The sequence below is a fragment of the Hippoglossus stenolepis genome, chromosome 16 (genome assembly GCF_022539355.2).
Source record: "Hippoglossus stenolepis isolate QCI-W04-F060 chromosome 16, HSTE1.2, whole genome shotgun sequence".
Taxonomy (NCBI): domain Eukaryota; kingdom Metazoa; phylum Chordata; class Actinopteri; order Pleuronectiformes; family Pleuronectidae; genus Hippoglossus; species Hippoglossus stenolepis.
Window position 1 is genome coordinate 10,404,794 of NC_061498.1, and position 27,913 is coordinate 10,432,706.

Consider the following 27,913-nt stretch of genomic DNA (forward strand, 5'->3'; position numbering starts at 1 on the left):
TGACGGTGGTGATTGACATTTCTTTAAACCATTCGTCTTTTAACAAATTAGTCCCCACCTACATCACTTAAATGATGCGCCACCATGCCTACCTACCTACATTTTAAAATAAAAATACACGCCACCTTAGGTCAGTTAAAAACAAATGTGAACATTTTTACTCTTCTGCAACACACAGTATTCATCATTTACTTACACTGTCATACTTCATTCATTGCATTCAGAATGTGTTAGAAAAAACAAATGTGATTTCACCCATGAGCAGTTGACCGTCTCAAAGACAGTCAAATGAGCTGCAGCTGTTTCTGAGTTTTTAATAAGTAAGGCGTAACCTCTCAAACCTCACCTCTTCTGCCCGGGATGCCTGCAGCCCACCTCTCCTGATTTATAACTTCATCTGCAGCTGAAAGGTCAAGGGTCAGACCTGTGGAATAGTAGAAACTGTCCCTAGGCTACCAAACACACCACTGTTTTTATAGTGCTGTTTGGTCAAATGCTGACTTTTGCTGTGATGTGTTTTAAGTGTATTCATATCTAAATGATGATTGTTGTGACTAGTCAAATCTTGATAGAGAGGAGTGATTTAACGCCAAGCTTAAAGTGATGGTTCACTGCGATGAAAATTCACTCGCATTGAAAAATACATATCAAGCCTCCATACTGCTCCTGTGATGTCATCGAAAAAATTGTCCGTAAAAGCTAGCATTTCAAATCTCACCTCATAACAGCTTCATTTTACTCCATGTTTTGTCTTTAATATCCTCTGGTATCTCCTCTGGAGCCGATTCTGCACGTGGATGCAGAGAACATTCAGACTAAAAACATGGTGTAAATACCTCCTTTCGTGTTATGGACCCAGCTTTTGTCTTTATTTACCCCTGAAATCCAAAAGTGTTTTGTGGACTCAAACACTTCATACCCTCCATGTTTATTCATTAGATAATGAGTGGATTTGCAATTTTTGGTGAACTATCCCTTTAAGTTTACCAAAATTATGGAAACACTGTAAAACACACAAAATATTGAAAGTATTCACCTACACTATGAAAAAAAGCCAGTGCTGATAACCTCCATAAAAGAGGATTAAGTACACATGACAAACCATGCAGACTTAACCAAGCTCCTCCTCCTATCCCTCTCTCAGTTTCAGAGTTGTTTTAAATTGTCCTCCAGCACCTCTCTCATATCCTCAAGCCCTCCATCGGCCACTCATCTCCCTCTCTGGTGACTAAAGACCTCTCAACACACTGACAACATGCTGAGGACCTCTGCACTCTCATCACCGCTCTAACATGTAAGGAGTGACTTACTGCAGCTCCGGCCTCGTGTTGGATTCATCAGTCTGTGTGTTTCTCTGGCTCCGTGTGAATGTTGTTTCCAGGTGTGAGTGGTGTGGCCAGGTAGTGACACAGAAGCCTCCTGTTGTGACCGTGAGAAGGAGGGCAGTCTCATGGACTGTAACCTGGGGACTGTTACTGCAATTATGCTTACTGAAGTATGTGAATTCCAGGAGTTCCTCACGGCTATAGTGAGGTTTTATCATGGATCAAACTCTCAGACCTGGTTCTGGTTTTCTCTTCTCCCAAATTCACATCCACTCATCAGTGGCAACTGAATATCATTTGAAATATAACTTTAAACAGAGAGAAACCTGCTATTTAATACTGTGGCACCTTAAGGACAGCCACTGGTGAGCTGTATCACAGTGATTTACCTGTGACAAAAACCTCAGGAAGGGACACTCATTGCTGTCAACTTTTGCCCGACCAACATCAACACTATAGAATAGAAAAAATGTGAAGTGTTAGATAAATTCTCACTACGACCTGTCTTTGAAACAAATTGTGATTTTTAATTTGACAAATAAACATGGACTGATGAAGATAGGGCATTACGACAGGCGTGAACCTCGCTGGAAGTTTCTTTCCACTTCCTCAGAGGCGTAAGGAGGTTTTGTACAGCCATGTGCACAAACTGAATCACTCTTCGTGTGGACAAGGACCAAAAGCACAATAATGATAAGAACTTTTTAACTGATCAGTAACTTCTGGTGTGATATTTTGCATCCAACCCCAAATGGACAGAAAAGAATAAATGTGTGTTTGTGAATTATAAAATATTATTTTATTTGATGATTTAAGATTGTTATATTTTATATCAGCCTGCATGACCACCACACTTTGTATATGACACAGAAATTTTGCTAGTCTCAACATTGGAAATGTTTTGTACAAATGATTCCCTGTTTTAATAGATACCACTTATACTATTCAGTTCCACATGTTGTGAGAAATTTAATCTTTGTAAAATCTATTTACCTTTACAATAACAATGATGATCCACTGTATTTGTTGTTTGGTTCATAGGATTAATTTTTAACGTATCTTAATTCTCTTTTTGAAATCGTCTTTGGTTATTAGATAAACACAAAAAGTAAGAACTTAAATGTCACTGACTGAAATAGTTGTATTGGAAAACAAATATGATTTTGTTAGACACAATCAATAAATGTAAAAATGTTTTGAAAGACTTATGGATCATATTCTATGAACAGTGTTAATTAAAAAAGACAAACTGTAAATATTTTAGATGCTTCTGCAGCATGAAAACTCTTTATCCTTCACTGAGACTGTCATGTTTTCCATCAATCAGTGTATTCCTAGTATTAATATCCTTGTTGTATTTCCAGGCTCAGCCTCTCTCCTCTAATCACAAGCTGTCTTCCCTCCGTCAGTGCTGAGCTCCCAACAACAAAGCCACTCTGTCTGTCTGTCAGTCAGTCTGTGCCTTTAACCCAAGTGACCCTGGGTGAGTGGGTTGATCCAGTGGCTAGTGGGGATCTCACCAGCACCGCCGTCCAACAACCGGACCAGACTTTCCAAATCAGCAGCTATCTGGCCATCCGGACGTGTGACTGGAACATGGACAAGCTTTACACATGTAAAGTGTCTCTGGGCTCCCAGACGTCAGAGAAGAACATCAACAAGTCCGTCTGCACCACTGAAGAATAACAGAGGAGCAGAATCACCGTGCTAAAACCTGCTTCTTTTTTCTGCTTGTGCTTTGTTCCATGCGGGAGAATGGTTGTATGCTTGTATTACGTTGTGAGGGTTAGATTGGTGGTGTTCTATCAACTTTGCTGTTGCTTTCAATAAAATGTTTTTCCAAAAACATCGAAAATAGTTTGTTTTCCCTGCAGCTGAGACAATGATATTTTGATATAACAATAACTTCTGTCGCCTGATTCTGCCAACAACGTTTCTCAACACAAATGACAGCAAAGGTTGTTTCTGTTTTGTCAGTAAAATTTACTTAATACTTTTAAAAAAAATTTCAAAATATCTCAAGAGGCAAAAATTAGTTTCCCCTTATTTGGTTTGATGAATCAGTCTTAGTAACGTTCTCCTGCCCCCTATAATGCTGAGATCTGAATTTTCATCCTCGGAAGCATCACCTCTCCACTCCAGCTTTTCTCCTTGGGATGCACCTGTACACTCTCCTTATTTATAGCCCTAATTAAATAATACAGATGATGTCAGCTCTCTATAAAATAATGTTTAATCCTAATCAGCAGTATGTGTAAACTTGGAAGCGTGGAGGAAACATCTCCCAGCAAGTTTCTCATTCAGAATCACAAGAGTGTGAAAAACCTCAGTTGACTATGGTTCTCCAATGACAAATGCTTAAAAGAGCAACAATATATTGAAAAAGAAACAAACAGAGGAATTATTCTTCTAACTTTAAGATACGTATCTGCAGTATTAAACATGTGGGTTTAATGCCTGTGGATTAATACAGTGTGATTTCACAGAGAACATTTTAAATCATTTAAATAATTTGACAATTACTGTTGCTCACCTTCCTATCTTATTGATTGTTTCATAATGAGTGGAAAGTTATATTAACATTTTGAAAAAAATAATTATTAAAAAAATGTAAAACTTTTTGCAGGGTCATGATTTGTGCTTTGAGTATTTTTGACAAAAACACTCAATTATCTATAATGCAACATTTTTGATTTGTTTTGTAATCCAGGAAAATAATCTTTGATATTTATGGCCCCATTTATATATTATATATACGTATCATCCAGTTCAACCTACCTTTTGAAAGCATCTGTTGGCTTCACAGTGGAGGTCTTATATATCAACGGAAAAAAGCAGAAGTGTTAGGTAGGAGGTTTTGTCACAGTGTAAATCACTGTGATACATGCTATTAGCAGAGCTGTCCCATTGCGCTACAGTGATAAACAGCAGAGTCTCCTCCTCCACGTTGTTTATGATCAAGCGATAATCTGTATAAACGATGGTGGATGTGTAATTTGGGTGAAGAGAAACCCAGAACCATAGCCTGGAAGCTATGATACTGACAACTTTATTTACAGAGAACTCTCTGGAGTTGTTTACAGCCATAACAGTCAGCTGTAACAGTCCCACAGGTTACAGTCCATGAGTGACTGTCTCTCCTTTCTCCCACAGTCACAGCAGGAGGCTTCTGTGTCACCACACCGTCACACCACACTCACCTGAAACAACAAGTACACGGGTCGAGAAACACAGGCTGATAGATCAACATTGCAGGTGTTAGTCAGCCTCAACCACATGTTAGACGGTGGTAGAGTCTGCAGGGTCCACTGTATATTAATAATTGTGTGCTGAGAGTGGCCTTGTCCTTGAGAGGCTGATGAGGTCAGATGAGAGGTTTGGAGGATGAGGAGGGAGGTGCTAGAGGAGCAATTTAATACAACTCTGAAACTGAGAGAGGGACAGGAGGAGGAGCTTCAAATTAGATCTATTTGACATAGATAATGGTTTTATGTTGATGTGAACACTAGTGGCAAACATATATATTCCCCGAATTAAATGCATCATTCAATCTTCAGTCACTTCATTGATGTTAATACAATATTCATTTAGGACAAATGGAAATCTTAAGAATGAATATAAGAGTTGAATTACAGGATCTAAATTGATATTACAGAAACATTTTATGGTGCAATATGTCAGAGTTGTTCATTTCTTTTAACTTTGGGATTTCACTGACACCCGACCTCTTTGTTCACATGGAGCTACGAGAGAGGAGGCGTGCAGGTGCATCCTGGGAGGGAGGAAAGTGAGTCATGGAGAGACGCTGCTCCACTAAAAATGCAAACGCCTTGATATTAAACCTGGAATTGTCATTTGTGCCGGTGAAGATGTTCTGAACTTATCCATGTTACTCTCTGGTGTATGTTTTTGTGCAGAGTGAGGTGACCAATAATATTTCCAAATTTGTTAATGCCTGAAAAGAAAAAGACAACTCCCGAAGTCAACAAATGGCCCAGCCGGATGAGCTGTGGTTAAACTCACTTGGTTTACTAACATCCACTTCTATATGGTTTCTAAAAGATTTATCAAGATCCTACAGATGTCACTCATGCTGGTTTTTGCCTTACACTTGTTTGAATCTTCGTTTCTTTGTTTTGATTGATGCCGGAGATGGGAGATCAATACACTGTACCTTCAAAATGGCCTCTTGCAGGACACAAGCACGTGTACAAATTTTCTAAATTAATATTATGACTAGGACGACTAATATAATCACTGAATCATCAGTTTCCAGTCCAGTGAATTGACTCTGAACCTCTGATTTACATGAAGCTATATAAAGACAGAGGCCAATAAATTCATCCTGCAGATCAGAGAGGAGTTGAACGCAGGCCCCCCTGTGCCTTTCTATCAATATCAGTGTTCCTCTGGTCTCACAATCAACATCACTACACTGTGTACTGTAGATTTATTATCCCTTCTCATCAGGTGGTGCAGATTGAACAGCACAATGTGGGAATCGTTATTCTTAAGATCAGATTTAAATTTATTATATACTGTAATTATTATTATGGTCTCACTAGACCCCAATGACCTCAGTCTGTCTGGACAGCATCACATTTTGGGGGTTCAGGAAAAGCAGAGACATACAGTTCAAAATTAAATCTTTATTCAGCAATGCAACAGAGTAGAGATGGAAGACCTGAAAAGAAAAAGATAAAGACAATTATAAGTAAAACAAATAATTACTCTGTTTTAGTTTTATAAAAGCTCAAATAACAAAATACTGGGAGCTGAGAACAACACACTTTAACGAAATAGCGGGGACCATTATGCAGACGCGTACTTACCACAGCCAGAGATTCTCTGAAACCCCAAATAGACACCACCACGGCTGAGCACCCAGGTGATCACTGCAACACACTGCAAGAGGACTAAACCCTAACCCCTGTTCAAGTGACCACCACCCTTCAGGTGGGACACACTGCATGCAAGTGGTGTGCATCCTACGTCCAGCTTCCTAAAACAAGAGCAAGGGGGGACTCAGTTGGTTCAGGGTCACAATAAAATATATTTAAAAAAACATTGAAGGCAGGTTACATTGCTATTAAATATTACCTTGCTCAATGAGGGCCCCTGCGACAATGGATGACTGACTCTGTACTGTGGCTCAAACAGGGGAGAGGGTAAGACCTGGACTCTTCTCTCAAACATGGGGCCACAGAAATCTGTGAGTCAGAGCCCAGCCACCCAACTGAATGTCAAGACACCTCATTAGTTTCCAGCAAAGCCATAAAACATCTCCTTTCTCCCAGTCTCCACTTACCTGCACAAACACAACAGTCCCCATGTGCCGGAGCACGTAAGACAGAGGCAGTCATTGCCCACACCTGTCCTTATAAGGCGAGGGGCTCTCCAATGCCACCTACCAGGGAATGGTGCTCTAACTCCAGCTGTCAGCCCTCAAATATAGATGGACAACGCACCTCCACTTCCTCCCACTTTCCAGAGAGGAAAGCTAAAATATAAATGCTTGTGAAATTCTGCCTGTTTTTCTGCAATTATTTCATGTGGAGCTAAGCGACTGCATGAATGAGATCAAGGATGGGGCTGCAATATCGAGGTCCTGACGAAGCACGCTCTCAGCCAATCACAAATCAGTCTCAATAATCATGATGTTAACCCCTTTTTATAGTATCAATAACACTCAAACATACATCAGTGTGATGAGAACTACCTAAAAAAGGTATTTGACATGTACAGTGCAATGGTCAGTGGATAGGACCATAACATGGAGGAGGCAGGGTTTCTGACCGGATAATACTTTATATATGAGAGCAAATGGCTTTGCAAACTGGCGTAATAAAACAGAGCACAGCAGAATGAATAATCACAATGTCAGAGAACAGTATTCCATTTTAAAAGAAACAAAAATTTATATAATTACTAAATGAGTGTTAAGAATATCATTCAGCAAAAATAAAAATTCAGGTAAACTAGCTCTCCATTGAAAGTGTATTTTAACACAGGATGTCAAAAAAGAGATGACCGAAGCGAGTGTCAAACTCTATTTAAAATAATGTTTTATCTAATCAGCAAGTATGTGTGGAAACTGGGGGTATGGAGAGACCTACACATAAATTTCTCAACCCCAGAAATTAAGTCAAAACCTCAGACAGCTATGGTTCTCAATGACGTCTCTAAAAAAACAGCAATACATCTGTTAGAAAAAAAGTAACAAACAGGAGCACTAATTCTTCCTACTTCACTTCTCTAAAATATCTACAAATATTAAACATGAAAATTTGTACCCTGTGGTTAATACTGATGTAATTTCACAGATAACATTTCTCCTGACGTCCTGTTTGTGAAACTGCTCTGATTAGGACTTGAATTATTTAGTAATTTTGGCCAAATTATATTAATCATCACACATTGATAGGTGACATATAAATGAAGAATGGTAAAGCAGTTAGATTGGTATAGAATAACTAATCACCTCAACCATCACTAGATGTCGTCACACTTTTATTACATTGAAATTTCTTAATCAACAACTGAACATTGATTCTTTGTTGCTCACTTCCTGTTAATTGATTGTTTCATGATGAGTGGAAAAGTTATAGTAAAATTTTCTAGCAATGAAGACCATTATTTCAACAATTTAACTTTGAGATCATGATTTGTGCTTTAGTGTTGGACTTTTTTGTTAAAGCATATCAGATATATATAATCACAAAATTAGAATTTGTGTCGTAATCCAGAAGGAAATAATCTGGGGATGTTTTAACATTTGAATTTTGCTATATTATACGTATAATCAGAGGTTCAACTGTGGACAAGCACATCACCTGATAAGCTACAAAATCGGTCAACTGTCTTGTAAGCAGGAGAAAAGCAGAAGTGTTCATTAGGAACACATCACAGTGTAAATCACTGGTACAGCTTCACTAGCAGAGCATCCCTCACTGATAATCAACAATTCTCTCTCCATGTTGTTTTATGATCAAAACGATAATCTGTTGTCGACTGATGAGTGGATGTGAATTTGGGAGAAGAAGAGCAGAACCATAGGTTGCAGAGAGGCTCAGTCCATGATGAAAACTCAGTACATGCTGAGGAACTCCTCCTGGAATCTGTTTATACTTGTGACAGAAACAGCAAGTGGTCCCAGGTTACAGTCCATGGTGACTGTCTCTCCACTCTCACGGTCACAACAGGAGGCTTCTGTGTCACCACCGTCCACACCACTCACACCTGGAAACAACAAGACCACACGGAGTCAGAAAACACACAGACTGATGAATCCAAGCCTGCAGAGGCCCAGGAGGGCTGCAGTGAGTCAGCCTCATACATGTTAGAGCGGTGATGAGGTGAAGATTGGCATGTTGTCAGTGTGTGTGCACAAGAGTGGCCTTGTCATGAGAGGTGATGAGGTCAGATGAGAGGGTTAGGAGGATGAGAGGAGGTGCTGGAGGGCAATTTAATACAAACCTGAAGCCGAGAGAGGGACGGAAGGAAGGCTTCGTTGGTCTATTGTACCGACAACAGAACATGTTGATAATTTAAGTGGCACTTCTCTGCTTCCCCCAATTAAATGGGATTTCAATACGTTTTCTGCTACTTAAAATGAGGCATCTATTGCAAGACACAAGCACATATTTTCAAAATGAATATTCATAAAATAGAACTGACTAATACTAATCACTGAATCATCAGCTTCCAGTCCAGTGATTTGACTCTGAACCTCCTAATTTACATGAAGCTATATAAGAGACCGGAGGCCTTCAATTTATCCTGCAATTAGGGAGTTAGAGCCTGAACCCCCTATGCCTTTCTATATTGATCAGTGCTGCTCTCTGATGTCAATCCAACATCACTACACTGTATGCTGTAGATGTTGTATTCCTTTGCTGTCCAGGTGGTGCAGTTAAACAGCACAATGTGGGGTCAGTTATTCTTAAGATCCAGATTTAAATTGAATATTATATATTGTAATTATTGTACATTGTAGTGACAGTTTATAGCACAAAGCAATTTAATAGACGTCAACCAACAGAGGGAAAATCGAAAAAGCCAATATTCTATTTTCTATTTTTATTTATTTTTATATCTTACACATACATTCATTTTACACGTACTTAAATTTCCATATAGATTTTTCGATTTCATTAATGTTAACCCTTTTAATTTCTTTACCTCTTTTACTTAAATTTTTTCAATATCATATTTTGCTTGACATTTGTTTCTAAACTTTGCTTTCTGATTATTTATTTTTTAGAACTTTGGATGGATGGATGGATGACAGATGATATAGATGATTATGTATATAATTATGTAATACAATGTAAATAAATTATTGCTAACTCAATTGTCTTGTTTTTACTTGTTTTGTTTATGTAATTATTGGAAACAAAATCTTTACAGTACGTCAGTCGACATCAGGAGCCTAGTTTTTCTAGGTAAGGAACAATTTTTTACAAAAGTACAGCAGCTATGCATCTTCTTACTACAATATGATGAGGAATGTTATTAATGAGAGTTAATTATTATGATGAGTTTGTTAAAATAAAGGTAGTGGTTTTATCCCCAAATGTTAAGTAACTTTAAATCAGCAACAACAAACTCTTCATTTATTTTATTGTACAAATAAAAGCTTTTGCCTCTGCTGACAATACGCAGGACGTAGTTAGGCATGAAGGTCGAACAGCTCCACTCGCCTTGTGCAGCAGTTACAGTGTTGCATCCTCCAAACCATAGACTCTAAATATATATGTGACCCGACAGTTTTTAGAATTGTCTTTAAAACAAGGTCTGATATGTTGCTGGGAGAAATGTAAAATCATCTGCAGGCAGCCACTAGGGGGTGATGGAGTCACTTTGGCTTCACTTCAGGGGAGCAGGCACGTCGGCCATCTTTACAGTCTGTGCTCTGAACCCTCTCATCTGTCTGCAGTCAGCTCACTTTCCAGGTTCCAAGGCCCCTCTCAGCACACACTGACAACTGTCTGCACTCTCATCACTGCTCTAACATGTGTGACGGTGGTGATTGACATTTCTTTAAACCATTTAAATGCTTTTATTAAATTAGTCCCCACCTACATCACTTAAATGATGCATACCATGCCTACCTACATTTAAAAATAAAAATACCATACTCTAGTCAATTAAAAAAGAAGTAAATGTGAACATTTTAGACTCTTGACAGGAAAAAGTAACTATAATTTACTTGCTATCATACTTCATTCTTTACATTCAAAGAATCATTAATATGATTGATTTCATGAGCAGTTGACAAGTCAGAACAGTCAATCATTTACAACTAAACAGTTTCCTCCAGTGACGTAACCTCACCTTCCACCTGCTACAGGAGATACACCAGCCGCCTCTCCTGATAACTTCATGTAAATAGAAAAGGTCAAGGGTCAGACCTGTGTAGAATGATAGGAAACTATCTATTACAACTTACTGTTTAATAAAGTGCTATTTGGTCAATGTACATTTCACTAAGTCATCTTTAAATATCATTTTGTCTCTAAGCAAATGAATGTGGTGAAAATAACTAAATGTCTTGGTATTGTTGACCTTTCATAAACAAAAGGATAGATACAAACTGAAAATTACTCATTACTGAAAAAAAACAATATCAAGAAGCCTCTATACTGCTTCTAATGATGTCATCCAAGTGTCCGTAAAGCCCTGACATTCAAATCTCACCTGTAACAGCTTCATTTACTCCCTGTTTTAGTCTTAATATCCTCTGATATCCTCCTCTGGAGCCACGTTCACACGTAGATCACAGAGAACATTCCAGTTTAAAAAAATGGGTGTAAATTACCTCCTTTCTTGTTATATTGGATTTGGCTGCAGCGCTGTTTACCCTGAAATCCAAAGTGTTTGTGGACTCAAACACTTCACCCCACCCTCCATCGGCATGGCATTAGTGAATAATAGTAGTCAAATTTTGATGACTTCTCCATTAGTTACAAAAATTACCCAAACACCATACAATCAATAAAGTATTCACCTACATAGCTGATGGAGGAAATATTTCTCCATAATTAAAAATTACACATGACAAACTCCATACAGAACCATAACTCTCTCTGTCCCTCTCTCAGTTCTGGTTTTGTATTAAATTGCTCCTCCAGCACCTCTCTCCTCATCCTCCAAGCCCTCTCATCTGACCCTCATCACCCTCTCAAGTGACAGGCCCTCTCAGCACACACTGACAACATGCTGGGTTCCCTCTCCCTCATCACCGCTCTAACATGTGGGGCTGACTTACTGCAGCTCCGACTCGTGTGATTCATAGTCTATGCTCTTGGCTCGTAGGCCAGTCCTTTTGGCACGGAGATGTGATCGTGCCGTGATGGTAAGCCGAAGCCTCCTCTTTAACATGGCAGAAAGAAGGAGCTAGTCTATGGACTACAACACAGGGACTGTTGGCTCTAAATCTGCTCGCTGGTATAAACCAGATTCAGGAGGAGTTCCTCAGCATGTAGTGAGGTTTATCATGGATGGAGCTCTCCAGGCTATGGTTCTGATTTCTCTTCTCCCAAATTCACATCCACTCATCAGTCGACATCAGATTATCGTTTGATCATAAACAACGTGGAGAGGAGACTCTGCTGTTTATTACTGTCACACATGGGACGACTCTGCTAAAGAACACGTGTCCACAGCTAATTCCACACATGACCAAAACCTCAGGGAGGGACACTCAGCTGCTGTCAGCACACAGGCCAACATCAAAGCACTATAAGTCCAAGAAAACATTGAGGGTGATTGAATAAATTCTCCTGCAAGACATAAAATACTTGAAACCATAAATTGTAGATTTTGCCAATTTAGTAAATAAACAGACTGATGAAGAGAATGAGACGTTCACAGTGAACGTTGGTCTCAACAGGAAGTTTCAGCTCCCTCCCTCAGAAGGCGTCAGGAGGTTTGTACAGCCATGTGCACAAACTGAATCACTGTAGTATTCGGACAAAGGGACCAAGCTGATTGTATTGGTAGAACTTTTTAACTGATCAATGAACACAATTTATATTTTCATCAACCCAAATGGACAGAAAGAATAAATGTGTGTTTGTTGATTCTGTAAAATATTTAACCTTTTTTAAGTGATTTTAAGATTCTTATATTTTTGTATACAGCTTTACACTTAGTCCCACACTTACCGCCATATGACACGAGAAATATACCAATGATCTGAGCCCAAATGTTTATACAAATGATTTGCCTGTTTTAACTCAAGACCTCACCTGCTAATCAGTTCAACATGTTGTGAAATTTAATCTATGTAAAATCTATTTACACCCACAATATACATGAAGTAGTCCACTGTATTTGTTGTTTAGTTCATAGGATTAGTTTTTAGCATTATCTTAATTGTCTGCACTAAATCGTCTGGTTAGATGACACAAAAGTAGAACTTGTTGTCATAATTTCTCACAAAAACAGAAATCGTTTGTATTGGAAAAAAATATGATTTTGTTGGAGCCCACACAATTAATAAATGTATATAATGTTTTAAAAACTTACAAGATCCTATTCTATGAACAGTGTTAATTAAAAAAAGACAAACTGTAAATATTTGGAGTGCTTCTACACTTTGAAAACTCTTTATCCTTCCTGAGACTGTCATGTTCTCATCAATCAGTGTATTCTAAAGTATTAATATGTGTTATTATATTTAAGCTCCAGCCTCTCTCCTCTCATCCTGACTGTCTTCCCTCCATCATTTGACTCCGCTCCAACAAACCACTCTGCTCTGTCTGTCAGTCGATCTGTGCCTTTGCAGAAGTGACCTAGATTTAGGCAGGTGGGAGTCCAGTGAGCAGTGGGATCTCTACCTTTGCCAGTCGCAGCGGATCTGAGCTTCCCAATGCCAGCCTGCAGCCGTCAGGCGTGGACTGAATACTGGACAAACTTTACCCCCATGTAAGTATACGACTTCCCAATGAAGAAAACATCTAAACGCAAATAAAATCCACCTGAAAAACCAACAGAGAACAGATGTCCTTCCATCACTTTAACTTTTTTCCTGTTTGTGCTTTGTTTCATGCAGGAAAATCGTTCTTCTTTGAAGCACCCATTCATAGGGGTTCGTGATGGTGTTCCTATCAACTTTGCACATGTTGCTTTGTAAAATCATTATGTCAAAACACGTCTGAAATAGTTTCATTTCTCCTGGCTAGAATAGCCAGTCTTTAATCTCTTCTCATCTTCACCAGCCTGATTCTCCTGCTGCCATTTCTCATACAAATGACAGCAAAGTTTGTTTCTGTTTTTGCTCAATCCATCTCACTATAACAAACACAATCTCTAAGAAACCGTCGTTTCCCTTAACAGGTTTAGTGAATCAATGTAATGCGTTCTCATAAAACCTGTAAAGTAACTGAAACTGAATTTTCATCCTCAGAAACATCACCCCTCTCCACTCCTGCCTTATACCTTTGATTTTTCTTACCGCTCTCCTTATTCAGCCCTAAATCAAATACAAAAAATTAAATGTAGCTCTCTTTAAAAATATCTTTCTCCAAATAGCGGTATGTTATTGGGGAAACTGGAGACATGGAGGGGAACATATACAACAAGTCTTACTCCTTCCCGGGAGTGGTTTAAAAAACTTCAGTTGACTATGGTTCTCCAATGACAAATGCTAAAAAGTCAACAATGCATCTGTTAGAAAAGAAAAACCAAACAGAAGTTAATTATTCCTAACTAAGTGTCATTATCTTCAGTATTAAACATGGTTTATCCCCTGTGGTTCATACGATAAATTCAGATGCTGTTCTGCTAGCGTCCTGTTTGTGACTGCTCTGATTAGGACTTGAATTTATTTAGTCATTTTGTGGAAATCATAATGCATCCTGCACATCACAGTGAGTGACACCTGTCGAAGGAGCCATTGGCTTGATTAGATTGGTATAGAATAACTAATCTCAGCTTATACTAAGATGTAATCTACTTTGTAATAGAAATTTAATCTTAATGAACATTCATTTCCTGACCTCCACTTCCTATAGTGAATTTAACTGTATTGGTGGAAGACCTCTTAACATTTTGTAACAATAATTATTTCAACAATTTAAAAACTTTTCTGAGATCATGATTTGTGCTTTAGTGTTGTACTTTTTGTTAAAGCTATATAAAATCTCTATATTAAAAATTTGATTTGCTTTTATAATCAAGAAAATAAATCCCAGTCTTTCTTTGTTACATTTGCTCTCTTTCTCTCCACGTATCATCAGAGGTTTCAACTTCTGTGGACAGAGGAAGCATCACCTGATAGCTTCACAATTGGTCCATGTGTCCATCAGGAGAAAAGCAGAAGTGTTAAGTGAGAGGTTTTTGTCACAGTGTGAATCACTGTGATCGTGTTCTTTAGCAGAGCTGTCCCATCGCTGATGATAAACAGCAGAGTCTCCCTCCTCCACGTTGTTTATGATCAAACGATAATCTGTTGTCGACTGATGAGTGGATGTGAATTTGGGTGAAGAGAAACCAGAACCATAGCCTGGAGAGCTATATTCATGATAAAACTTTAGTACATACTGAGGAACTCCTCCTGGAATCTGTTTATACCAGAAAGCATAGCCGTTAGTAACAGTCCCCAGGTTACAGTCCATGGTGACTGTCTCTCCTTTCCTCACGGTCACAACAGGAGGCTTCTGTGTCACCACCGTCACACCACTCACACCTGGAAACAACAAGACCACACGGAGTCAAGAGAAACACACAGACTGATGAATCCAACACGAGGCCGGAGCTGCAGTAAGTCAGCCTCCTTACATGTTAGAGCGGTGATGAGTGCAAGAGGTCCCCAGCATGTTGTCAGTGTGTGCTGAGAGTGGCCTTGTCACTTGAGGAGGCTGATGAGGTCAGATGAGAGGGTTTGGAGGATGAGGAAGGGAGGTGCTGGAGGAGCAATTTAATACAAACTTGAAACTGAGAGAGGGACAGGAGGAGGCTTTAAATTGAATCCTACATACTTAGATAATGGTTTTGCTCTTTGAAGTAATTTCCAAGTGGCAAACATATATATTCTCCCCAATTAAATACATCATTAAATCCTTCCAGTCAATAATTGAATATGTTCATATAATGTTCTCTGCATATAGGACAGTGTGAATGGTAAGATGAATATAGGTTGATTACAGGATCTAAATTGATATTACAGAAACGTTTTGTGTTTGATGTAATATCATCAAGTTGATTCAAGACTTTTCCTTTTAAACTTTGGGATTTCACTGACACCCGACCTCTTTGTTCACATGGAGCTACGAGAGAGAGCGTGCAGGTGCATCTCAGGAGGAGAAAAGTACAGTCTTGAAACCTTTGCTGCACTAAAAGCACCAACCTGCCAGTATTAAACCTGGAATCATCATTTGTGCCGGTGAAGATGTTCTGAACTTACTCACTTTATTACTCTCTGGTGTGTGTTTTTGTGCAGAGTGAGGTGACCAATAATATTTCAAAATTGTGATGCCTGAAAAAGGAACAATATAGTCCGCCGGTAAGCTGGCTTGGATGAGAGCTTTAGTTAACTCATGGTTTGCTAAAGCGAAATCTCACTTCTGTTCATCATTTAGATTATCAGTCCTACGATCGCTCATGCTGGTTTGTTAGCGTTTAGATCTTCACATTTCTGTTTCAATTGATGCTGGAATGCTGAAGTCAATACGTTTTCTGCAACTTTAAATGAACCATCTTCCAGGTTCTAACCTCCACATATTTTCTGCATGAATATTCATGAGCTAGAACAGCTAATACTAATCACTGAATCCAGTTTAGTCTTATTGAATTGACTCTAAAGACACTCTGAATTTACATGAAGCTATGTAAAGACAGGAGGCCTTCAGGTGCATCCTGCAGATCCAGAGAGGGAGTTATTAGACATGCGGCCCCCTCCTGTGCCTTTCCCCTATAATAGTCAGTGCTTGATCACCTGCCACAGCTGACAGCTGTCTGTACTCTCATCACTGCTCTAAGATGTGTGGCGGTGGTGATTGACATTTCTTTAAAACATTTAAATGTATTTATTTAATAAGTTCCCACCTACATCACTTAAATGATGCATACCATGCCTACCTACCCTACATTTAAGTAATCCAATAATACACTGCCCTCAAATTCACTTAAAAACAATAAAACATTTGACTCTTTAAACATGAAAATTATTCATCATTTACTTACCTATCTTGCTTCATTCTGTTACATTCACGAATCATTCATCTATAAAAAACTAATATGAATTTCACGACAGATTGTGTCAGGAAAACGAAATAATGTTTGCAGCTGAAACAGAGTTTTATCAGTGACATGCTCATGCCACTCTTCCCTCTGAATTACACAAGCGCCTCACAATTTATAACTACATGTAAGCGAAAGGTCAAGAATCAGACCTGTGCCAGATGATAGGAAACTGTCCTGACTGCAAACACCACTGTTTATCTAAGTCTCTTATTAATCACAGACATTTTAACTGTAGTGTGTTTAAATTATGTTCATATCCTAAAGAGATGATCTTGATGAAGGTGATTTTAACTGACTTAAAGGGATAGTTCACCCAAAACTGAAAATTCACTCATTACTGAAAAAAAACAATATCAAGCCTCCATACTGCTCCTGTGATGTCATCCAAGTGTCCGTAAGCCCTGACATTCAAATCTCACCTGTAACAGCTTCATTTACTCCATGTTTTTAGTCTTAATATCCTCTGATATCCTCCTCTGGAACCTGTCCAGCAAATCTGAGAACATTCAGACTAAAAACATGGTGTAAATACCTCCTTCGTGTTATATTGGGTTTGGCTGCGCTGTTTACCCTGAAATCCAAAAGTGTTTTGTGGACTCAAACACTTCACCCACCCCTCCATCGACATGGTGGTGAATAATAGGTGGATTTTCATTTTTCGTGAACACTCACTTCAGTTTGCAAAATTATGGAAACCAAGTATGCAAATCAACAAGTATTCTAGAAAATGGATGCATGAAAATACTTTCTCACCAAAGGATTAAAATACACATGCAGCAAGCCAGGCTCGCCAAAACTCCTCCTCCTCTCTCCCTCTCTCAGTTTCAGAGTTGTATTAAGTGCTCCTCCAGCACCTCCTCCTCATCCTCAAACCCCTCGTGACCCTCATCTCCTCTCAAGTAATAAATACTCTCAGCACACACACGACAACATGCTGGGGACCCTCTGCACTCTCATCACCGCTCTAACATGTGAGGCTGACTTACCCAGCTCCGGCCTCGTGTTGGATTCATCAGTCTGTGTGTTTCTCTTGACTCCGTGTGGTCTTGTTGTTTCAGATGTAAGTGGTGTGGCGGAGTGGTAGCCCCAGCCTCCTGTTGTGACCGTGAGGAAAGGAGAGACAGTCACCATGGACTACTTCGGGCTGTTACTAATAATCACCATGGTATAAACAGATTCCAGAAGGTTTCCTCAATCATGTACTAAGTTTCTCTTGGCTCGCTCTCACTTACCTGGTTCTAGTTTCTCTTCTCCCAAATTCCGCATCCACTCATCAGTAGACATAAGTTATGTTTGATCTATGTATGAAGAGGAAACCTCTATATTTATTACTGTTACACATGGGACGACTCTGCTGAACACGTGTCACAATGATTCTGCTGCTGACAAAAACCTCAGGGAGGGACACTCAGCTGCTGTCAACACACCCGACCAACATCAAACACTATAAGTCAAGAAAAACATTGAGGGTGATTGAATACATTTTCCTGCAGACACAACGTTTGAAACAAGTGCAGCCGTTTTTTTAATTTAGTAAATAAACAGACTGATGAAGAGAATGGGAACGTTCTGACAGAGCATTGAATCTCCCTTGGGAAGTTTCAACTCCACTCTCCCCTCAGAAGGCATCAGGTTTGCCACAGCCATGCCACAAACTGAATCCTGAAGGCCTGCATTGGGACAGAGACCAAGCTGATTGTGACAGGTAAGAACTTTAACTGATCAATGAACACAATTTATATTTTCATCAACCCAAATGGACAGAAAAGAATAAATGTGTGTTTGTTGATTCTGTAAATATTTAACTGCCTTTTTGCAAATTCAAATTCCTCTTTGCATATCGCTTGCTTTCCATCCCCCCCTTTGTATATGACACAAAATACCACAATAGTCACAGGCCAAATGTTTACATACAAATGATTTACTGTTTTTAATAAGAATATACTTATATACTAATCAGTTCAACATGTTGTGAAATGTAATCTTTGTAAAATCTATTTGCTTACAATAACAATGATGATCCACTGTATTTGTTGTTTGGTTCATAAGTTAGTTTTAACGTATCTTGATTCTCTTTTGAAATCGTCTTTGGTTATTAGATAAGCTTTAAAAAGTAAGAACACATAATCTACATCAATTTATCACATTTAATCGTTTATATTGAAAAACAAATAACAGTTTTTGTTGAAACAAATTCTTCATCTCTCTGTGTTTGAAAGACTTATGGATCATATTCTATTAACAGTGTTAATTAAAAAAGACAAACTGTAAATATTTGGTCTTCTGCAACATAACTCCTATGCTACAGACTATATACTTTTATAATAATTTTCTTCCTAATGCTAATTATCCTCTTGTATTTTCCAGGCTCAGCCTCTCATCCTGTCCTGACTGTACTTCCCTCCGTCCAGTGCTGAGCTCTGCTCCAACAAAGCCACTCTGCTCTGTCTGTCCAGTCCAGTCTGTGCCTTTTGCAGAAGTGACCTGGTTAGTGGTGGAGTCCAGTGAGCAGTGGGATCTCTACAAGCACCTTGTCAACAACCGGACCAGACTTTCCCAAATCAGCAGCTATCCAACCATCGACGTCAGCTGAAGAACTGGAGCCAGCTTTACCTCTAAGTGTCTCTGACTCCAAAGCGACAAAAAGAGCATATCAGTCAATCCACACAAAATATAGAAACCGAATGACCATTAAAACTATCGCTTCTTTCTGCTTGTGCTTTGTTTCATGCAGGAGAATGGACCCCGTATACTTGACACACTTGTTCATAGAGGTTTTAAGATTGGTGGTGTTCTATCAACTTTGCAACTGTTGCTTTCAATAAAAAATCATTATGTCCAAAACATGTCTGAAATAGTTTGTTCTCAAAATTTACTTAATACTTGAAAAGGTACAAAATATCTCAGAGAGGAAAATGAGTTTTCCCTTATTTTGGTTTAGTGAATCAACGTAGTAACGTTCTCATAACACCTGTATGCTAAAACTAAAATTTATCTCAAACCTCCTATCCTCCACCTTTTTCTCCTTCCCAGGATGCACCTGTGTACACGCTCTCCTTATTTATAGCCCTAATTAAATAATAAAGACGAGTGTCAGCTCTCTATAAAATAATGTTTTAATCTAATCAGCAGTATGTGTGGAAACTGGAGACATGGAGGGGAACATATACAACAAGTTTTCTCCTTCCCAGGAGTGACAATGGACAGAATGAACATAGTGATTCTTTGTTGCTCACTTCCTGTTAATTGATTCTATCATGATGAGTGGAAAATTATATTAACATTTTCTGCAAACAATATCTATTACAATTTTAAACCCGTTTCTGAGATCATGATTTGTGTTTTAGTGTTGTACTTTTTTTTTGTTAAAGCATATCATATATACATTATACTCTATTTAAAATTTAGATTTGTATAGTAATCGAAATAATCCGGATGTTTTAACATTTTACAACTTTGCCTATATTATATACGTATAATCAGAGGTTTCCTTCTGTGAATGACTTGCCTGATGGCTTCACAGTTGGTCAACATGTCTCAGCAGGAGAAAAAACAAATTAGCTAGTGAGAGGTTTTGTCACAGTACAATCACAACGATACCTCTATGACTTATCCTCTTCTAGTAATGCAACAGCAGTCTCCTCTCCACAGTGTTTATAGATCAGATAATCTGTTGTCGTCTGATGATGGGTCTGCATTGATGAAAAAACCAAACCCACCAGTTGGAGGCTTTCAGTCACAATTGAAACCTCAGGTACAAGCTGAGGAACTCCTCCTGAATATTCTCCTGTAGGCATTGCAGTAAAGTCCCAGTTTTAGTCCATGAGTGACTTTATCTCTCACCTCCTCCCAGTCTACAGGAAGCTGTATCTGCGTCCCACACCTCCACCGACAGCAGGACCACACGGGTCAGAAAGCCACAGCCAGACAAGCCGAAGAATCGCTGCAGAACGACTCCCAGTAAGTCGGCCTCGCAGCGATGATGAAGTGCGGGAGAATCCCAACATGTTGGCGATGTGCTGAAATGGCGCGAAGGTGATGAGATCGAATGAGGTTAGGAGGATGAGGAAAGAAAGAAGGTGCTGGAGAAAATGGTCTCCCAACACTGAAAACTGAGAGGAAAGACAGGAAGGAGAAACTCCGGATAGATATTTGACACTTAGATAATGGTTTTATGTTGATGAATTTCCAAGTGGCAAACATATATATCCCCCCAATTAAATACATCATTAAATCCTTCAGTCAATAATTGAATATCTTCATATAATGTTCTCTGCATTTAGGACAGTGTGAATGTTAAGTGACTAATACTAATAACTGAATCATCAGTTTCCAGTCCAGTGATTTGACTCTGAACCTCCTAATTTACATGAAGCTATATAAAGACAGGAGGCCTTCAGGTGCATCCTGCAGATGACTGTGCCTTTCTATCAACGATCCAGTGCTGCTCTCTAGTGTCCAATCAACATAACTACACTGTGTACTGTATATTTTCGTATCCCTTTACATCAGGTGGTGCAGATTAAACAGCACAATGTGGTGTCAGTCATTTCAAATCCAGATTTTAAATTTATTTAGACGACGTCGACAACCAACGCAGGGAAAATCGAAGCCAATATGAATCAGGCGACGATTAACTTCAATATGAAATAATGCACATTTCATTCTAGTTCATTTGAAATGTATGCACAATGCACAATCTTTCAATGCATCTGGGTCTGTATTGTCATCCTGATAGACGAGACAGAACAAACACGTCTTGTTGAGGTATTCTAACACATTGTGCTGTTATTCTATACTGTATATATATACACACACAAACAAACACACACACACACACACACACACACACACACACACACACACACACACTAGCTTTGTCTGCATCATAAGACTTGGGCTGAGATGTTGAACATCTCAAGTGCATATTTCTATGTCTGCAATCGGTTTGCACATGAATCATATTTGTGTTGATAGAGTCCTAACTACTCACTCAATACAATACACCACAAAGCAGGAACATCAACCACTAGAGGTCAGAAAAAGTATACTTTGCATGTGTTACTCTGTAAATGCTTTTTTCAAAATTGTATTTCATTCTATTTTCTCTAATTCTATTCTATAAAAAAATTCACAGATACATTCATTTGACACGGTTCTATTTATTGTATTTGTATGTGTCCTCTTTCAACTTATTTTTAAATTTCCAGAGAGATTATCCTTTGTTTTACCTCTTTTAATTTCTTTACCTCTTTTACTCGACTTTTTTCAATTTTCAATTTTTTTTAGATAGATAGATAGATAGATAGATAGATAGATAGATAGATAGATAGATAGATAGAGATCTGACCATGCGTGTGCATAATGTAGGAAAGAAATGTGGCGCAATACGGAAATGAAGAGGGATTTGTTTTCAAAATAAAAAAATAAAAGACAAGAGCTTTTACTTTGAAGGCTAGGAGCGGAAGCACCTTTACTAACTAATAACTCTTGCTTTCCACTGGTGCAAAATGTCTCGCAGTCTTTCTGAAGCCAACGGACGTTGTTGACCGAAGCATCTCTCTTTTGTTTTTTTTGGAATCAGCTGCTGTGCCAGTGCAGGATAACAATCGGCACGTGAACCGGGTTAAATAGCAAACCCAGGTTTTATTCTGACAGGGACACAGATGGGATATTTCCAAATCCCAGGATTTGATTCGCTCTAAGTGACGGACAGGACCCAAAGGTGCACTCAACCTGTCCAGTGGGGGAGAAGAAGGGGACACTGTTGTTGTTTTCGAAGAAGAAGAAGAATAATAACCCGACAGATGTGCTGAGATGAAAACCACTGCCAACATCTGTTCGAGCTGAAGGTGGAGCGGGGGTTTTCGGGGGGCTCTCTGTGAGGTGTGAGGGAATAAGACGCTGCGCATCACTGCTTCTGCTGCAGGTTACTTGAATCTGAAATGACCTGAGTCGGGAATTTATAGCCTTGCCATTGTGTGTGTGTGTGTGTGTGTGTGTGTGTGTGTGTGTGTGTGTGTGTGTGTGTGTGTGTGTGTGTGTGTGTGTGTGTTTATAGGCTCTTGTCTTCTGCGACGCAGCGAGGAGGATGGTCTTTGCCCTACATGTGATTGTCATGTCTTCGGCATTTTTCAACCCCAGCTTCGCCTTCAGCTCTCACTTTGACACAGGTAAGGATGCAAGTGATGGATGACTGGAATCGGGGCGTTTATCCATTTGCTGCAGACCTGCGTGCTGATTTTTTTTTTTTTTGCATGATCAGACTGTTCTCTCCTCTCTGGTGCTCGATGCAAGGCCATACACAGTGTCCTGCCGCTGCAGTATTGTACATGTCATCTATTTTGAGTCTCTAGCAGAAGCATCATCGCCATAACATCAACCACAGTCAGCTCAAACCTCAGATTAGCTCAGATGTGGATGTTTTACACTCACTCAGTCCTTTATGGTGACAAGAGGGTTAAAAGTTGTCCCTGCAGTGAATCTGCACGGTCCCACATGTGCACCACTGCAGCTGTGTGTTTGTGTGTGTGTGTGTTCTACATGTATGACCAGGATGTGTGCATCATGGTGACCGACCACAACATCACGGAGGTGACCCACTGTTGTTTGAGGTCTGCGCTACTCTGTGCCCCTTTGGAAGCTGGCGTTCAATCCTCCTCTGGGTGCTGGGGGTGATGCCTGGCAAAGGACAACCCAGGTGCTGCTGCAGTGCTACGGGACCACTGTGCAGGAAAGTCATGGCTGTGCAGCGAGGGCCCTGAAATGGAGCAGAATAAATAACTGTGTGCAAAGAGTAAACAGGATCGAGAGAGTCCCCGGACTGGGCTCAGTGTGCTCAGCATACAAATGACAGTGAGCCCAATGGCTCTCAAGTGTCAGGCTCTATCTCTCCTCACCAGACCGCACACTCTCGCTGATCCTTCTTCTCCCAATTATTCCACCCTCCTCTATTATCTTGTGTCTCTCTTTCCTTCTCATTCTGTGTTTTTAGTGTGTGCTGCTTCTTAGTCACTGACAGTGGCTTCCTTTTGAAAGTCAAATTGGTTATTTGCCATGTGTTAAGATGTCCTTGTGCATTGCAACATTATGCAATATGAAATAAGAGATATCTGTGGCCCTTTATTTATGTAAAGCAAAGTACAAGACACTATTATTCTCTCGTTTAAGATGTTCTGTAAAACAAACATAGGGTGTTGGTGTTTAGATATTTATTCTGAGAGCAGTTCTCACGGTTGACTGTGTAGTGGATGCGGATCCGGCCATCTCTGGTCCTGTGCAGTGAAATATGACACAAACCTATGAGAGATCTGTTAATTTGAGGCAAGATAATTGTTTCTCAGTGGAATTGTGGGTCAAAATGCCGGCTAACTGTGGCTCTTCTGGGGCATCTCCTAATTTAATTGTTTGGGTATTATTCCTGGCAGGGATCATAGGTTTGGAACATTTCCCCTCAGGAATGTGCAGTGAAACGTTCATATTTTCTTTCTGAGGGATTCAGAGTCCCAGGGACATTTCAGGATGGACTCTGGCAGCAAGTACATCACTACATGAAGCCAGAGTAGACAATGCAAATCGCCAAACCGCTGTCATAATTATCTTGATTTTTCCATAAGAATAGCACCTCACCAGTGATCCTGTACCTTTTCCCGTAATTGGACTGAGAATCAATGTTGCCTAGGTGATGGAGGGGGGCGTGTGGAGAGGAACCAATCATTCTCATGGCCAGTGCTAAGGACAGAGAACTGCTAGAGTCCCTTCAAGAGGATGAACAGCAGTCAGTCAGCTGTAGCTGCTGAACAGGCTGTCCTCATATTTTGCAACCAAAAGCAGGGTTAAAAATAAAAAGCACCACCGACGTTACACAATTCCACCGTTTTGGATTTAGCAAACTCTTTAATTAAACATGAAGTTCTGTCCCGTGTTCTGCTGAATTGAGCAAATCTCACAGTCAGACTGGGTCTGAACTGTAACGTCCACTCAAGTCATCGTGCACAGCCGCACTTCCTCCCTATGCCTCGGGGTATGTAGGAACATAGTGTGCTCCACCTCTGCACACAGTCACACATAAACAAACACATACCAAGGCAGAGGAAAACCACCATGGGGCCACTCCGTCATCACATTGCGCGGCATTATAGCAGTTGGTGGAGGGGACGGACACACCATAGCAGGACTCCTGACTACAAACCATCCTTGGGGGAAACCACAGCCCAGCGTGTGTGGCAACTACTGCAACCAGCACCTGGCATACTACTGCTTCAGCACCACGGAGAGCTCTCCCAGCAGGCGAGCAGATCTCATCGTGGTAAGGGGAGTTGTTAAAAAAAAATCAAATTAAAAAAAGCTGCATTCTCCGTGCAGACTTAATATGCAACACAACAGAAGACAGACTCAACGGGATGACAACACACCAACAATCTTTCAGCAGTGTCTTTTGATTCCTGGAGGTGGCAGTGTTATGGACAGTACCTTGATGTGGGCAGAAAATAACACAGGGTTTTTCATAACATATTGCATAAAATTCATATTCCACATGCAGGAAATGTGTCTGCAGTGTCCTGTCCATGTGCACGTGAGGGTGTCCTCACGTGCACATGGACAGGACACTGCAGGCTTTAACCAAGGTGATAGTGATGCAGTAGGGGAAAGATGTAAAGAAAATAGCATCTTGACTTGCTCTTAGGGCTCCTCCCACTGACTGGGTCATTTGATTATTTATCTCTCCCCGTGTAACACCAAGCTTTTTAGTTACATAAGTCTGCCTCTGGGGGAACTAGGAAAATAATGAAGTGGATTTGAGCAGTCAAGGGGAACCATCTACGTCTCCTTCATGTGCGCGCTTGTGTGATGATGTGGGGGATGTGGGTTTATTGGTGTCACACTCGTTGAAGGCCTGTGTGTGCGCTCGGTTTGTTTTTGAGAGGGACTCGTGCAGTATTTAATTTGTCACCAAGCTCTCCATCACTCCTGGTTGAATCTCTTGTAAATGCCAGAGAGCCATTTAGCAACACCTCAAGTGGTCGTCAAAGGTATAGTGGAGATATTTAGGAAGCACGGTTCAAGTGTAGCAGATGGATTCTAAGGATGTTTTATGGTACTAATAAAAAAGATAGACGAGCAAAGATCATGTAAGCATTGTCTTGTGTTCAGGAAGACAGCTCCGAGCAGACATGGGGGTGGAAAATGAGTTGTGTGGATTCACTGCATCTGTATTAGTGGGAGTATGTGCTCAACAACATGGGAGGAATAATGACCGCATGGTAGCCTGCATAACTCACACTTACTTGTCTGCTCTGATATTTTGCAACACACACACACACACACACACACACACACACACACACACACACACACACACACTAGCTTTGTCTGCATCATAAGACTTGCGTATAAGACTTGCATATTTCTATGTCTGCAATCGGTTTGCACATGCATCTTATTTGTGTTGATAGAGTCCTAAACTCACATGGGGTTTCAAACACTTCTTCTGTATCCTTACAACTGTTTCATCTGCTCTGGTAAAGTATTTACGTGTTGTTGATTTCAGTGGAGCATCTGAATCTGCATGGTTGGTACATCCGGATCTGTTTCCCGGCTCTTGCTCTTGCTGCACGTCTGGTGCTTCAGCGCCCACACTGCAATGTTAAATTCACATATAAACAACTGCTTGTCAATAACAACTGTGCTGCATATCTGCTATAGGTGCCTCTGCCTTTGCTTTATTACTGCGCCGTGCTAAACCCCCAGATTAAAAACTGGTCTAAAACGATGCACTCGAGTAGTCTTTGAAACCCCTACTCGGTTGTAGAGATCTGTCAACATTAACTGTCCCTACTGACCCTACATAAAAAATTATGTAAATGCAACCTTCCGGTGTGTTAAAGACTCCGCATGTGTTAACATTTCTCTGTCACCAGTTAATTAACTGTGGGGATTGACCACTAAATGGTTAAAATGATAGATCCCTCCCACAGGATTCGTAGTGCAGGTCCTTGTCAAAATGTAAATAACTGTGTTGCTTCCTGTTGCAGAGAGGATTCTTCAATCCTCAGTCGTGCTGCCTGCTGTACTTGACTCAAGAGGATAAACAAGCTTTCATTCCGTTTATTCCTTTAACCATCTGGTTGCCAGCGTGACAGCCAATGAGCGGCTTTGGTTCCATTTGTGCAGAACGGCAACAGATTCTCTTTGTGCTTCATAATAATCACTGACCAACAGAGGTGGTCGGCCTCCTCTGCAATGATCTATTCCCACGTTAATCATAATAATACCTCAGATGCATGAATTATTGATGCAAAATACCACAGCTAGCACCTTTACATGCAGCATACCGGTTTAGCAGTCACATAATCCATTAAATTGTCTGTAAACATCTGTCTGTCACAAAGTTGATAGCTCTTTATTCCAGCAGCGTGCCCTTGCCAGGGCTGTCAGGGGACGGGCATGACGGGTCCGTAATGCTGATCCATGGTGGTCCTCCTGGGCTCTCATTCCCAGTTAATGACAGTTATCATGGCTCTCTGCAGGCCGGTGCGTCCCTCTGCCATCTGCAGTCATTCACAGAGAGCGTGACTCAGGAAGGGCAGAAAGGATGTAAATTTGTGGAGGATACCGTACCCTGCCATTAATTATGTCATGCTGTTCCCTCGGCTGTCAGCCCTTCCTGAGACTGACATATCCACGCACGTGTGTTTGCCTCCTCTCGCTTTCAATGCGTGCACTCCTCTTGTTTTTTTTCCGAACCTCACAACTGCTGCATTAATGTTCTTTTCCTCTCTCCCTCCTGTCCTAACTCTCCCCTCTCCGTGCAGACTGTAACAGAGGGTTTCTGTTGGACGTGTCACCCTCTTGGGAAGCCAGGCTGTGTCAGAGCAAGGCCTACTTCTCCCTAAATGCAGCCCACTGACCCCCAGGGGCTTTCGAGCAAGAGTAGGATAAAACCCTAGAGCCACTCTGCGTCCCTTAACGCTGACACATCGAGCGAGTCTTTTAAAACAGACACTCAAATTACATCTTAACACCAAATGTGAGTTCACCACTTGAGCCAATGACTTATCCACATGGATTGTCCTTTTAAGTTACACGTGCACTAAAGCAGTGGAGAATCAATATCTACATCCATGCAACTCCCCGTCAATTACGTAAAACTTCTTATTCAGCTAAGCCAAATCTTCATCATTCTTTATGTGTTGATGGCTGCACCTCTTGTCATACCACTAGAGTTTCACTAGAGCTTTGCAGGTGATAATGTATGTAAAGAGCTGCTCTGCTTGTGCCTCTTCAAACGACCTGTATTCAAACCTAAAGCTCATATTTCTCCACTGTCTCTATCTGTC

The 27,913-nt window shown here is 40.2% G+C and overlaps 1 protein-coding gene and 1 pseudogene across 2 annotated transcripts in view; one reads left to right on the plus strand and one right to left on the minus strand.

Annotated features, from left to right (window-relative positions):
* Positions 1-8,412: 8,412 nt before the first annotated feature.
* Positions 8,413-15,148, minus strand: LOC118124094 (annotated as a pseudogene).
* Positions 15,149-22,067: 6,919 nt separating this feature from the next.
* Positions 22,068-27,913, plus strand: part of aatka (apoptosis-associated tyrosine kinase a) — a 30,986-nt gene continuing 25,140 nt past the window's right edge. For both annotated transcript variants that reach the window (XM_035179994.2, XM_035179995.2), the window contains exons 1-2: positions 22,068-22,460; positions 22,636-22,747. In XM_035179994.2, the coding sequence (XP_035035885.2) occupies positions 22,666-22,747 (82 nt within the window). In that variant the 5' untranslated portion in view covers positions 22,068-22,460; positions 22,636-22,665. The remainder of the gene's footprint in view (positions 22,461-22,635; positions 22,748-27,913) is intronic.